The 14,638-nt window shown below is 40.1% G+C and overlaps 1 protein-coding gene across 4 annotated transcripts in view; it reads right to left on the reverse strand.

Annotated features, from left to right (window-relative positions):
• ntrk2a (neurotrophic tyrosine kinase, receptor, type 2a) overlaps positions 1 to 11,770 on the reverse strand; it is a 74,987-nt gene extending 63,217 nt beyond the window's left edge. For 2 of the 4 annotated variants that reach the window (XM_019259906.2, XM_019259905.2), the window contains exons 1-5: positions 11,084 to 11,769; positions 8,596 to 8,670; positions 6,868 to 6,939; positions 6,372 to 6,440; positions 5,562 to 5,707 (exon numbers count right to left, since the gene is read on the reverse strand). In XM_019259906.2, the coding sequence (XP_019115451.1) occupies positions 5,562 to 5,707; positions 6,372 to 6,440; positions 6,868 to 6,939; positions 8,596 to 8,670; positions 11,084 to 11,337 (616 nt within the window). In that variant the 5' untranslated portion in view covers positions 11,338 to 11,769. Of the gene's footprint in view, positions 1 to 5,561; positions 5,708 to 6,371; positions 6,441 to 6,867; positions 6,940 to 8,595; positions 8,671 to 11,083 lie in introns of all 4 variants that reach the window. The other 2 variants (XM_019259903.2, XM_027277104.1) reach the window with 2 other exon arrangements.
• Positions 11,771 to 14,638: the final 2,868 nt, after the last annotated feature.

Here is a 14,638-nt window from a genome sequence, read left to right on the forward strand (position 1 = left end):
ACAGACAGTGGTTTCAAAATCAGAAAAACAGATGTTCGGTTAGGCTGAAATCAAGTGACTGTGAGGACTATAGCATATGATTCACACCGCTTTAATGCTCATTAAACTGTTATGTGACTCATCATGGCCAGTATGGAAGCATTTGTTAATGTTTCTCCACTCATTTATTCAACTTTTTCCTTTAATTTTTCATTTACAGTAACATGGATTACAGCATCACTCCAGATTTGTACTGACAGGTCAAAACAAGCTTTTTAACAGCTCCCATGTGGCGCTGTACTTCATGCTACAGTAAGACGGAGGTGTTTTAATTGGGAAGCAACTCATCTCATATCTCACTCACATTTCCATTCATTCGAGTCAAAGTTAGCCCATCTGCCTCGTAGTTTTTTGAGAGGCGTAAAGTGTCTTCAACTGAAGGAGGGTCATTCATAAGCTTCACGTTTATGTTTTACTTTAACTTTCATTGCCAGGATGAATAATTACACACTTGTACCAGGAAAATATGAGATGTTTTTCTTGTTCTTTTGGGTTAAACTGCATATAAATGATGTTCTAAAACTGGATCCAAAGCATAATTAGGTTAATGCTTATTTTGAATTTCCCAAAAAAAGCATTTTCTGTATAAGTGTTGTTATTTTTCACTATTACTACTATTACTACTTGTGGTGCATCCATCATTGTTTCTCTTACGTTTTATTACCAGATGTTAATGCCACAGGAGGACCTTATCTTCTGTAAACAATCATTTTTTATAAGTAGAGAAAATTGTAACCATGGAAACTAACCTTGAAGAATAAATGTGTGCAGAACACAGTCCTTGACACCCTTTGACTCACTGAATCCAGACTGCCTTCATTTACCAGGAGCATGTTGTATGAATGTGCTGTGAAGCACAGCATCAGGGATATGCCCCGGTGACGTGGAGCTGAATAGCTGCTTGCTCATATTTAAAAGGAAGACATCCACTGTTCTCTGGACTGAAACCTCTGCATAATACGCCACAGCATACTTCAGCGTCATTGTTAGGGGTGTCATTGTTGTCAGCTCTTGTTATAGGCCACAATGGGCACGTCCACGCTGGTGTTTAGAGAAGTGTTCACATTTTTTTTAATGTAAGGCTCCAGACGGTGGTGATTTCAGATCAAAGGCGAGAGAGAGAGCGAAATATTTGACAAAACACACAGCACAACATTCACAAAATGATCTGTGCTCAAAGAATTCAGAGAAATGGGAGCAGAGAATGGGAGGCAGGACTGTCTGAGTGGCTTCAAAACCCAGAATCTGTTATGGATTATTGATTTTCCACATAAAATTACTGTCAGTCAAGTTGTCAGCTGGCCTGCTCCGAGTATGACATCAGATAATTTGTACTCAAATCCATCAATACCTGTCTTGTCTTGTCTGTATCTGCCACTCTTGTTTTCTTCAGGAGTGTGGCATTTCAGTTATTGTGCTTAGTTTAATATTTAAGTTACTACTTATCATTTCAACACATTAATCCTGTTTCCGCTTGGTTTTAGAGTTAATTTCCTGTATTTAATAAGCTATTTCGCTGTTTGATCGGCTTGCAAGACAAGAACGTCGATACTTGATGGTTTTGCATGGTTATGTTCATTTATAACGTGTTTTTAAATTCTCACTTTCTACAATTCAAGCACAAGGCAACCAACAATAAATTAAACATCATAGATGATTGATATAGAGGTGATATCCAGCATGAAAGTCAGACACGCCCATTCACCACCTCCAAACCTTTACTCTACCTTCTTTCTGCATAAAGCACCTCCTGCATTTGCACTGGACATAAATCATGAGGTGTAGGTCGTCTAACATGGACATAATTTCTGGAGATACTGAGCTCGTTCAGCTATGCATCATTCTTGTCATATGAAGGGCCACCATATCAAAGCTGCACAGTCTATTTTATCTTTACACAACTTTCCCTCCTCATTTCAGATTCTTCATTCTTTACCCTAAAGATGATTTACTGGATTGTTTTGAGCAGCTCTTGAAGAATTGTTTCCTGTTAGACAAACCTTGCTGCTAAAATGACAGCAGCGTGACCTAAAAAGGAAAGCCGAAGGGCCAAAAACAAAGATGGGACAGCACTAAATGTCGCGTACATTACCTTTTAAAAGACTTAACAACCTCGTAAAACATCAGGGCTGCAAGACATGAATACCACCCTAATCTGTTTCTGTCAATCTAACCTCTGTGTGTTCATCTGAAGTTTACAGCTTTTGTGTCTTCTTGTTTGATTCGTTTTTATCTAACAAGTATACGAGTGGACTCCCTGTCTGACTATAGGAAAGTCACACATGTAAATAGCATCTACTTCCCACAGACACAGAAGCCATCTGGCTCTCTGGTCAGTCTGTACTGCCGTTTACTGCCTGAGTCTTTGCCTATGTGCTGCCTCTATGTTTCACATTTGCATCTGGAAGACTGTAGAAAGTGTGACACACGGACAGGTACAACACAGGTTATAGAGTAGGAAAGATGAGAGCAGAGGGGAAAATAGTTGAACAATAATCAAAGCAGGAAAGGGGATGACAAAGGAAATCAAACTTGATAGACAGTCATTCCAGCCAAACAAATGGACAGACCGAGAGGGAGACAGATGAAGACAGAGTGCACTAGTGCTGTGATATGACCGGCAGAAGTCTGGTAATCCATCTGCTGTCATATCCAAACCACATGGGGAAAAAAAGCACCTTTTCTCGAGACAGATGTTTTTAATTATTAACATTTATATATGCATTCAGATCATTCTGCAGAAATATAGTTGTAATGAGTGTGAAGGCAGGAAAAGCTTAAATTTCTTGATCTGAATATTAACTAGGGTGGTCATAAAGTAATCTTACAAGTTAAGGAAGAGTTGTGAAAGGGGATTAAACAAGAGGGGAGACTTTATGGGTTTTATGGGGCTTTTTAGGTGGTTTAATCATCCCATTAACAAACAACTGAGAGGGAGTGTTTTAATTCCTGCAGCTGTTTCACCCGCACCATTTTTGCTGAGTGACACAGTTGACTTATATTCATTTTGCAAGTATAGAACTGAAGTCATTTCTAGTGAAGTTTTGTATAGGTCAGCAGCGAGAACAGCCTGCCAGCCTTTTCCATTGGAGCTCCAGCAGTAAATAGTCCACAGCGAGATACAGAGGGAGACATATGCGGGTGGCCTAAGTGAACAGTGTTAGCCTGAGGGCATTGGGCACTTCCTCTGCTTTGTGCTTTCCTCATGTGTCACTCAGAAATGTTCAGACAGACAGTAGGACAGACAGTCATGCATGCATGCGTGCGAGCAGACAGACAGCTGGAAAAGAAGTAATAAAGAGGACGAAAGACGGCCTGAGAGAGAGGGGGAGAGGCAAAAGATAGGGAAAAAGAACGAAAGAGTGAGCAAAAGGCCAGCGGTTCGGCCAGACTGAGAGGTCTTTTGGTGTATCACTGTTAGCCCTGGGGCATTATTTGGCACCCCTGCCCCACCATGTCCGCCTCCTCATATGTCACTCTGCCAGGGGGTCCCCTGCCCATCTCTCCAGGGGCCCTGCTGAAACTGTGCTAATGCCAAAAATAGCCTTAATGGAAGGGAGGCAGAGGGGACGGATCAATAAGAGTTATCAATGACATTGTTAGCTTCCTGCAGGCTAACTTATTGTTTGCATCTTCTGCGTCCCGACTGCCATGAGCTATTTTTGACCAGATCATTTTCTCTGTCAACAACAGAGAAGGCAAAACACTTTAAGATTCATGCCATGGCTTGTTATGGACAAAAATTTGATTACATTTCAATTGAGAACTATAAAGCTTTTCTGACTACTATTATTGTGTGTTTTATAAATTTACATCAGACGTGAAGATTCTTTTATGTTTTCACTTTACTATAACAAACTGGATCTGACTGGACTTATTGCCCCAAAGGCTAGAACACTCTGAGTGTCATTTGTTTACTCAGGTCAGGCTCAAGTTCAAAATTATTACTGAACATCAGCCAGATGAGCTTGGACAGATTTTTCTGTAGAGAATCAGAGCAGGTCAGGCTCAGACTTTCAGAGATGGGTCAAAATGTAATCTGACCTTGTTTATGACAAGAAGAAGAGTCTAAAATAGAGAGACTCATGGAAAACTGGAGGCAGAAGGGAGGAATAAAGTGTTCAAGCTTGATAAACACTCCCACAAGCAAGTACATAAATGGTTTGTGGTCTGTGACAAGCTTGCTTGTTAACTTGACAGTATACTGGTGTTGTAAATAACTGTATGCACTGTTGCATGTGTTTCAAAGAAGTGTTATTCCTCATGGGAATACTATATATTGTTTTTTTTTTGCAACTTAAACAACATTTTTCTCATTCATTTTTCACAATCAAATCTCAGAAAAAATGTATTTTACTGCTCATAAAAATGAGAATACTGCTGTTGCAGTTAGGTATTTCTGTGCAGCTTTCCATAAATCCAGAAAGAATTGTTTCCTTGACGACCGAAACATGATGATTCAGAGAAAAAGGAAATGAAATCGGATGCTTGACAGCAGGTCACCGGTGCTATAGGACGTGATGCAGATGGTCTTTATAACACTTCATTTTACTGTGATACATGCAGTGAATCTTCTCCACTCAGCATCTTTGAGATTCGATGTCATCTATGTGCTGGTCCCTCTTGGTATAATATATTTCTGCCTCTATAATGTAATGCAGTGAGGTTTCTACACCTACCGGCAAATTTCTTGGATGCCGGTAACCAGTCTTTAAGATGAAATAACCTCTCACACACGGTGCACACACAAAAACGCAACTCTGTACGTCGCATATTTCCTAATATGTGCAAAGCTAATCTTCATCTTCTGCATCATATGAGAAAAATCCCTACAGCACAGAGATAACACAGCCTCTTTAGCGACAGTGACCTTTTAGCAACACCCAGCAGAAACCAAACTACATATTTAAGCCCTCTGTAAAAGCAGGGGAACTGATTTTGCATGCATGCGTTCATTTGGTCATTTGTTTGCTCGCTCATGTGTTAGACGTTGTAGCTTTTTGCACCGCACAGTGTCTTGGGAAATTACAGTATACAGGCTAAGCAGAGCCCTCTGTAAGTGATATACAGTGTGTGCAGCAACCTCACTGTAACCTGTACCAGTTCACATACCAGTGGGTATATATTACTGATTACTGCAGTGGCCGTGGTTAATGCATGAATTTTATTTTTTGTAGTTATTCTCATAGGTTTGAACAACAAACTTCTCTTTCTCCAGTTCTTCATCCCCCACACCTCCCCTGAGAACTGACACTTAGCACATTTGCTAAATTTTATATTATTTATATGTCCTACACACACACACACACACACACAACCATGAACTTACATAAAAACAGATGTGTCGAGAGAACAAGCATTCAAAGCAGAGATTTGGGAAATCTTTGAACAGGAATTACTGTTCTTCTCCAGGTGCTTCAACACTTTTCACCCAGCGACAACTTATGTCTTTTCCAGCTCCTTGCTCTGTGTGTGTGTGTGTGTGTGTGTGTCTGTGTGTGTGTGTGTCTGTGTGTCCTCACCACAGTTTGGTAGTTTCAGTGTGGACAACAGCTTGCGTCCTCCGTCATCGATGCAGCGCAGCTCCTGAGTGTCTGCTTCCTCTCCTAACCACAGCTTGATCCACATGTTTTCACACGAGCAGTGCAGAGGGTTCCCTGTCAGGATACTACAAACACCAACACGACACACACAAACACAGTCAAGAACTGTTGAGTAGTAGGGCGAGAAAGCAACTGAATTTTTGGAAAAAAATTAACAGCTGAACTACGTGGCACCTTTCCACAGCACAGTGTCAGAGTCTGTTGGAAATACACTGTTTTGTTTTCATGTAGAGTTATAGGATTTGGTTTGATAAAACTCTGTCTGACACCGACTATAAACAGGGAATCAGCTGGCATGTCTCCCTCCAAAGGAAACAAAATCCACCTAGAAGCACATCGACAGCCTAACACAGAGATAGCCAGGATAGCTGTTTCCCCATGTCTCCCCATAATCTATTGAACTATCCCAATAATTTCAGCAGTGTGACTACTCCTATTATAGTAAAGGGTATGTTTGTGGGGCATTTATTGACAGGTGCCATAGCCAGTCATTCTGAGCCTCGATGGTTAAATGTCGTTTGCTGACCACACTTCACTCTCAGTCTCCTAAGTCAAAATTAAAGATTTCTAAGCTTCAAAATATCACAATAGAAATCTATAGGTAACACTGAAAAATGCTAGATGTGTATGTTTGTATACAGACTGTGACAATAACTGGGAGGTAGGCCAGGATAGGACAGACAGACACAGAGATGGACAGGCTGATAGAGAAGGCTGTGCTGAACTCACAGATACGAGATGTTGAGGTGTCTGAATATCCTCCAGGACAGTGATGACAGGTTGTTATCTTTCAGATTCCTGGAAATTAAATTGAACATCAGGGAATGAGATTATAATACTAACCAAATATTAGGTTGACGTTACAGCAACTGACAGCACTGTTTTACATGCACCAATAAGCCTGCATTATTATTTCTCATTAAAGGTTTTCCCCTCTAAGGACTGTGACAATTAACCTTAAGTGCTACATTTGATCAGTATAATAAGTATCCAACTTTAATTATGTTGACAAGATCCCAAAATCAATTGAATCCTGTTCAACCTGAACTGGACGTCATTTTCATCCGTCTCTCTGTTATTTCTCTCTTGATAACATTACAAAAAAAATCTTTACACTTTCAACAATAAATTATACAATAATTGCATACATTTGAAACATAGCTATACATTTTTAACAGTCCTGTCCTCAACTGAGTCAAACACATGAATAAATCTTTTTACTTACAAGTACTGTAACTTGATGTTGTTTTGAAAGGCCAGCTTCGATACATATGTTAGCCTGCTGTTGGTCACCGTTCTGACACACAAACAAATAAAACAGCGACATTAACAACAGCAAAAACATGAATTCAAGCTCCTGATCAGCTCCATTTAGTCAGCGTTACATGAGTTGTCAAACAATAATTGTTTATTAACTTTAACTGTTAAAGTAGGAACCCTTATACGACTACAGATGTGATGAGGTTGTTGTTTACATTGAAGGAAATTAAGCAAATGATAGCACATAAAGCTACATCAATCTGAAGATAACACACATCCTCTGGATATATTAACTATATAGACTACTTCAACTCAGTTGTGAGTTTGTACTGTGAAATTCACTCACTCTCATGACTTTCTCTTAACTGATGGTATTTGTTTCAACTGTTTTAAGTCATATTATCTTCTTTTATATTTCACCATTTGTTGACATGGACAAAAAGAGACTAAATTTGTCTGACATCAACTTAACTAACATAACAAAGTCTTTTCTCTTCATAGAGACACAAATATGTTAAACTTTATGCACAAAAGGTTCTACGTTGTGGATGTTTTTTTTGTTTTTTTTCATCAGACAATCTGTCAGATTTAAGTTTGTACCAAACATCAACAGTCCATCATTCCTTAAAATTAATAATCATACAAAATAATGATTTCATCTCAATAATCCAGAGGAGTCTATGTAAAATGGCCCAATTAAAAATCTTTCTTTCCTACAAGTCTGCCACAGTATAACGCCTGTGCATTTATCTTTATATATATATATAAATATAACAGAAAAAATAAAAAATAAAAACAGTTCCAAGTGTGAGTCAAATGCCTTCAATACTGTGCATTACTCAGCACTGACAAAACCAGGTGCAGAGAGCGTGTGAGAAGACAACATCATTATCTGATATGAAAAGTCGATTTAACAGATGTTCTATAACTGGCTGATCACATCTGACGAAACAGAGACTGAGCAAAGATTTTCATTTCATCTTCAAAAAAAACAAGACATTTAATGAAACAATATAGTATAATTATAATGCAAAGTGTTTCTCAGACACACAGGATAGTTGTCCTTGATCGTGGCTCAAACATTCATCCGGCATGTATTCAAAGTTTTGTTCCCTCCGGGTCAAACCACAATTGAAAGCACATACACTTGTAGTGTGTAACTGGCTTTGTATTAATCTGTCTAGCAAAAAGGGATGCTGGCTGGAAAATTAGGTAGTGTCTGCTTAACAGAATATTATACTATGCAGGAGAGCCATGCTTGCTAGAAATCTGTTTTAGATTAGGAAGAAAAATTAGACACAGATGCATAGAAAGACACCCAGGGACACTGCCATGAACACAGCAGGATGTTAAAACAAGAGACGTAGACACTACATTGCCTTAAGCAGAGAACATTTATCAATAAAGGCAAAGTAAATCATCTAGTGGACTATAACAAGCCAAATAATTATGTATATATATATATATACTCTATATAAGTATAGAGTGTAATGAAATTGTTCTTGCTTCTGTCATACTATCTATATTTGGCCCTAAGATGAAACATTTTAACACAATAGATGATGTTGTCATCAAAACAGTCACAGACTATATATAAGATATAAGATATATGGCATGAACACAGACGATAGCTCTGAATATGTACCCTGGTCCAGATTGTTTGTCTTTGTAATACAAGCCTTTAAAGACTTACAGGTTCCTGAGATTCTTGTAGTCGTGCAGATCTTTGTCGTTGATGGAGGAGAAGGTGTTCTGGTTGGCGATGTAACTGTCAGGAGATACAAGTGTGTGTGTCAGAAGGCTCATTTGTTAACAGAGAGATGCATAAACAGAAGCATTTTGAAAAGACAAAGGAACATAATAAGCCCATATAATTAGAGTTCAAAATTAAAAAATGAAGTCCTGAGGCACTACAAGCTGATAAATGGCACACATGGGGGGGAGGCTGGTGGGTTTGTAAAAGCAGAGAAACAGTCATAGATCACTCTCGTCTTATCCTCAGCTTCACTTGAGCAAGGCACTTGACTCGTGGTAGGGCCAACAGGAGATGATTGTGAGCTTTGCAAAACATGCATGCATGTTTTTTACTCTTTGTTCTCAGCATCACTGTTGCATGTATTGTTTAAATAAATCACAAGGTCATTAAATAATGTTTTTCATGTATCAGACGCACAGCGTCCGACTGGGAAATCAAACATCACTAATTAGATTCATTGATTTCCAAGACCATTACATGACTTTCTAGTGAACGGCCTTCGGCCTGCGATTGTTTTTTCTTGCTAATCATTTCAAATGCAACATGATACATTGTATTTTACGCCTCTCATCTCTGAAATTACAGCAAAATAATGACATTTAAGTCAATCCAAGTGAAAAGAACCAGTGAGGATTGAAAAGAAAGAACCAAACCCTCTATGACTCTCTACCGCATGTCCCCGGTTCAAGTCTAACAGGGGACTTTTGTTGTACATCACCTCTCCTCTCTCTCCACTCACTAACCCTAACCCTAACCCGATAAATGAAAGCAGTATCTTTACCACACTGTTCCACTAAAGAGTGGAATCTCCTGACACACAATGAAATGTTTTTTTAGGGTGACAATCTACCATAAGTCACCAATTATACCTACAACATGCAGCAGATAAATATCTGTAAATCAACTATAAAGTCAGAAGCAGACAGTGCTGAATAATAATGCCATCGCCAAACAGTAAGGGCATGTGGTCTTCACTGCAGGGAGAGAGTTAAGCTTACTACGCCCGCATGTGTCCATCAGATTAAACCTACTATGATTGCCTCTGGGCCATATTGATGTAGATATTTTCTTTTTTCATTTTTGTGATAGTTGCTCTTGTGTTAATATTAGAAAAAAACATCAACATTCTAAGAAACTAAATATGACTGTTTGACTTTTATACTAAACACATTCATATACAATATAAGACAAAAAATGACATGTGAAGTGTGTTTGGGGACTACACACTGACATTGGGAGCCCATTATGTTCTGTTAAATTGTTTTGTTCATAAAATAAGGACGTTTAACCAATTAACACAGACTGGGGACACGCTAACCTAATGTATCTCCCTTTTTTTTTTATTTTAGCAAGGTCGTTTGGAATTAGACGGTCATCAGTAATTTGTCTGTTTACATTAGCCAAGCACTGAGTGAATGCATTTCACCAGATTGCTGGCTCATTTAAACGGCGTCCAAGGCTTCTCCAAGTTCATCTCTGACAAGTCATTATCAACAAGGCCATTTATCTTTGCCAAGAAAGATATTGCAGCAATGAAACATGTTAATCTCCTGTTTTAATTGCTCTGCGATATAAATGCTCAAACATGTCTGCATTGATTTCAAGGCTTTTATGAAACGGCAGTAAAAAAAAAAAAACAGTACATTTTTTAATGCACAGTGAGATTTTATGTCATGTTGAATTATCACCCAGTAGGTTAAAAAAAGGAGGGTCCAGCCTTCATGCAAAATGTTGATTCTGACTAGAAAAATGTCGCCCCTTTTTTCCGTCTTGAGCATCGATTTTTCTGTGGTTCATTTAAACACACTAAGCCATCTCGGGAAGTGTCTGTGCTGATATTTGGACAGTGGTGTCTGGCGTGCGTGTCTCTTTCCACACACACACACGCACACACACACACACACACACACACACACACACACACACACACACACACAGGCGTAGGCACACGCACTCTCCCGCACACAGACTGGGCTTTGTCTGATTGTTAGAATTAAAGTCTATCAGTCTCAACAATGCGTTCATTTTTAAATGGCTTGTTTCCACGCCGGTGTTGTAAGACTGATGTGCCCCATGGTGGCAATAAGTCTGTTATGCAATGTAGGTTACACATGATGCGTGTCTGAGCCGGACCCGTGCAGAATAAATGAACAGGGCTTCATTTTTTTTTCTTTTACGCGAACTACTGTGAAATTCACGCGTAAAAATAAGATTTGATTTACAAGAAATAGATCAAATCTGGACCGGTTCTGGCTCTTTCCTGACCGACCATGTCTGTCAGCTCCAGTCACAACTGAGGGGTAAAAGATGATAAGTGTTGGGAAATGCAGCCACACTTGGGGGGGATAAATATGAAGATTTAAGGAGCACTCATGAATCCGGCATCTCTTCTTCTGTAAATCTGATGCTTTTGAGAGACACTCACATTTCGGTGATGTTCTCCATCTCCGCCTCGCTCTGCAGGACGGGGAAAGCATTGATTTCCCGCTCCGGATTCACGCAGGAGATCCTGGTGCTGCTACAGGAGCAGGATGATGGGCATGCCTCCGCGGACAACCACGAATCACCCGAACCTACTGCCACTCCGACTAACACAACCCACCACCACCAGCACCGCCACGACCCAGACCCTCTCCCCGGCGAGGAGAGACCACCGCTCCCGGGTCTCAAGGCGCTCATCTCGGGTGCCAACTTCAGCTATAAGGCTCGCTGAACAGCCCCACGGCCCGGCCCAGGTTGGCTGGGATCAGCCCCGGTTCAGCCAATCAAGGAAAGGAGAAATAAAGTAAAATCCGATGCTGAGGTGGATGCAGGCGGCGCGGCTAGAAAACCATCGGTGGTGACAACAAGACAGACAGCGAGGAGGGGGGAAAAGAAAACAGGAGAAATGTGCGTCCTCCCTTTCCTGTGTGCTTCCTCCAGAATCCCCCGTCAGTCAGCCAGTCAGTCAAAATCACACTGCCACACTGACGGGTGTGTGCCAAGGAGGATCTCTCTCTCTCTCTCTCTCTCTCTCTCTCTCTCTCTCTCTCTCAGCTGACAGGCACCGACCGGGTCTCCTCGACACAATGTACTCTGTGTGTTGTGTGGATGATTCTCGACAGAGAGACGGGTGGTGATGGTGGTGGTGGTTTGATGGGAGATCCGTTCCGTGGTTTCTGTGCGCAGAGGTGAAGGCTGCGTTAAGGAGAAAGAGAGAGAGAGAGAGAGGGGGGATGAGGATGAGGACCGGTATCACCAGCATCAAAGCAGATCATGTATAACGTGATACCTCAATGATCCCCCCTCAGGGAAATATTCCGTGCTCTTGCAGGAAGGGTCAGGTGCAGAGCAGAAGGGGTTTCTTGCTCAAGGGCACCTCAGTTGCAACCCCATCTGTTTTTTTATTTTTTATTTTTGGTCATCATCAAAGTTCCTCTCAGAGCGCACGGTCTGTGACAGGTTTTACCGGCCTTGCCTTGAGTTGGGCTTTTGAGCGTCCTTGTCTGACAGCTAGAGATAGAGAGAGATAGTGTGGAGAGGTGGGGAGGCTCCTGAGCTGAAGAGGTTATTTAATTTATCTGCTAGCTGCCTTCAGATTATGTGCGTAAATGAGATATAAGGGGCTATCAATTTACAGGCTCTAATTGCCATAATCATTCTCATCATCATCACAGTCGTCGTCATTATAATCATCATTATCATCTAGGTTGTTATGCTGGGTGTCACAAGTAGACCTGTATACAGTTAATCAATGCAAAGCAAATATGTCTGGAGGCCTTATTTTGAGTCTAGGTAGACATTTAAGTACAGTTTTGGGAATAACTTCGAAGCAATACAAAAAAACAACAACATGTTATAACATATCAATTATCACATAAGCCTTTTTTTAATGCCAAACAACCTGATGGGTACTTCCACTGGAAGGCATCACATGAGAGAGAGAGAGAGTGAGCGAACAAGAGAGAAAGAGGGAGCAATCACCAATCATCAAGTCTTTAGCTGGCACGTACTAGACCAAGCGTCACCTTATTAAATCATTAGACCATATTTTATAATCATATGGGGCTCCCAGCCAAACCAGACCTAAATCAATAATCTGTCATCTTAGAGTGGAGGCTATACGGCTGCATGCCAGTCACTCTGCAGCAATAGATCTAACAACGCTTGATGTATTTCTAGCACGAGGGTTGATCTGTCTTTTACGCTGTGTAGCCCCCCCCCAGTATTTCACCTTGTATGTCAGAGACAGCACATCTGCCTGTGAGCAGCAACAACGCAACACAACTGTGAGGAGTCCTCTCCTCTCCTCTTCCTCCCTCTCTCCAATGTCCTGTCCCCATGTGCAGCTCTAATATGACGTTTGTGCTGACGCACAGGCAGTGCTGCTGAATAGAGGAGTGTAATTATGGAGCCCTGTCTGTGTCTGAACCAATCTGGTGGATGTCTGCCTCAGAAACCGAGGCGTACGCGTTTATGCACAGAACACAGAGTGGTTGTACCAATTAATATATTGTCTCACAAACACAATATTCCAATTACTCTCTGTTCCTTTTGCAAATTTCAAAGAGGTTCTAACCCGTGTTAAAGGTCTTTGACATTTTAAACATGTAATCACTCCCTGGAACCATCCACAGACAAAACACAATGTGTTTTATCCAACACTGTGAGCAGTATGCCACAGGTATTCAGCTTCTGGTGCAAATAATGTAGCATGTTTGATGTTTTAATTGCAAAACACAATTCACCCCTTTCCAAATATAATTTAGGATTTTGTATTTGGCTTTATATTTTTCTCTGACATAGCAGCCAAATGTCCTTGTTTATTGACACAATGTATATCTGGATGCTTTCCTGATGACACTGAATTATTTGTTTGAGATCATCCAGATAATGAGCTCCTACCACCTAAAAAAGTTGCCATGCTGTGTATATCGTGTAAGAGTCATTTTTCTATACAAGCAGGATTTGTTTCATGTTTTTTATATATTGATTTATTTTATCTACATTGATTTTGTTGGTCAGATGGCAGCATGTGTATTATTTTCTCATAATGTCATTCAGCTCTCCGAGCAACGTCATCTTTCATTGCAAAGGTCTCTAACTGTTTCTTTCTACAGTCGATGTTACAGTTAAAAGAAAATAGTTTTGTTTTTTTTACTTGAATGTTTAATAGATTATTAAAGTATTTGTACATATATTTTGTTGATTGATCAATCTTTTTTTCCCATTACGACATCACTGCTCTGTCACAGTTACCTGTTGTTGCATCACAATTACGTATTATAGTATCACAGTCGCCACATGTGTTTATTAATGGCAATACCTTCAGGTTCACACAAGAAGAAATAGCCTTTTTTCAAGCTCAAACATTTATCAAAAACTTTTATGATTTATTCATGTGGGCCCCTGCAAATACATAAGGAGGCTTATATCCTGCTTTGCCCCAAAGCCATGAATGTCAGAGAGATCAGGTCATGACTGGGACACTGGAGACACTAAGCACGCAGAAAACATTACAATAGCTAATTCTGTGTAGTGTTTTTCTTTCTTTATTCACTGTGAGGGGTTTTGGCACTGTGCACATCGTGGATAAACAAAGCTTAGTCAGACAGAATTTTCCCATCACTGTCCTTGCTTTTTTGAGTTTTTGACATCAGTTTGATTAATGGGTTTAGCATGTGGATCCACTACATTAAAGTGTTAGGAGATAGTGGTCTTTAGTAAGCCCATGTGTCCTTAGTGAAAAGAAGAAGTGTTTGATTTTTTTTGGATACTCCATTTTGAACTCTTACCTCACTCCCACGAGTAAACGGGTTTGGAAATCCTACAGAACAAATAGAAGACAGATGATTGTTCTTTTGTATTTGAAGGGGAGTGATGTCTGAAATTATTACTTATTTTCTTAGGATTAGCATTTTAGGCATTTATACACAAGCAAGACAAATGACAGTAATCTTTGTGGGGTGTTTCTCATTACTATGGCAGTTTTGTACTGTAA

This window comes from Larimichthys crocea, chromosome III (assembly GCF_000972845.2).
Source record: "Larimichthys crocea isolate SSNF chromosome III, L_crocea_2.0, whole genome shotgun sequence".
Classification (NCBI taxonomy): domain Eukaryota; kingdom Metazoa; phylum Chordata; class Actinopteri; family Sciaenidae; genus Larimichthys; species Larimichthys crocea.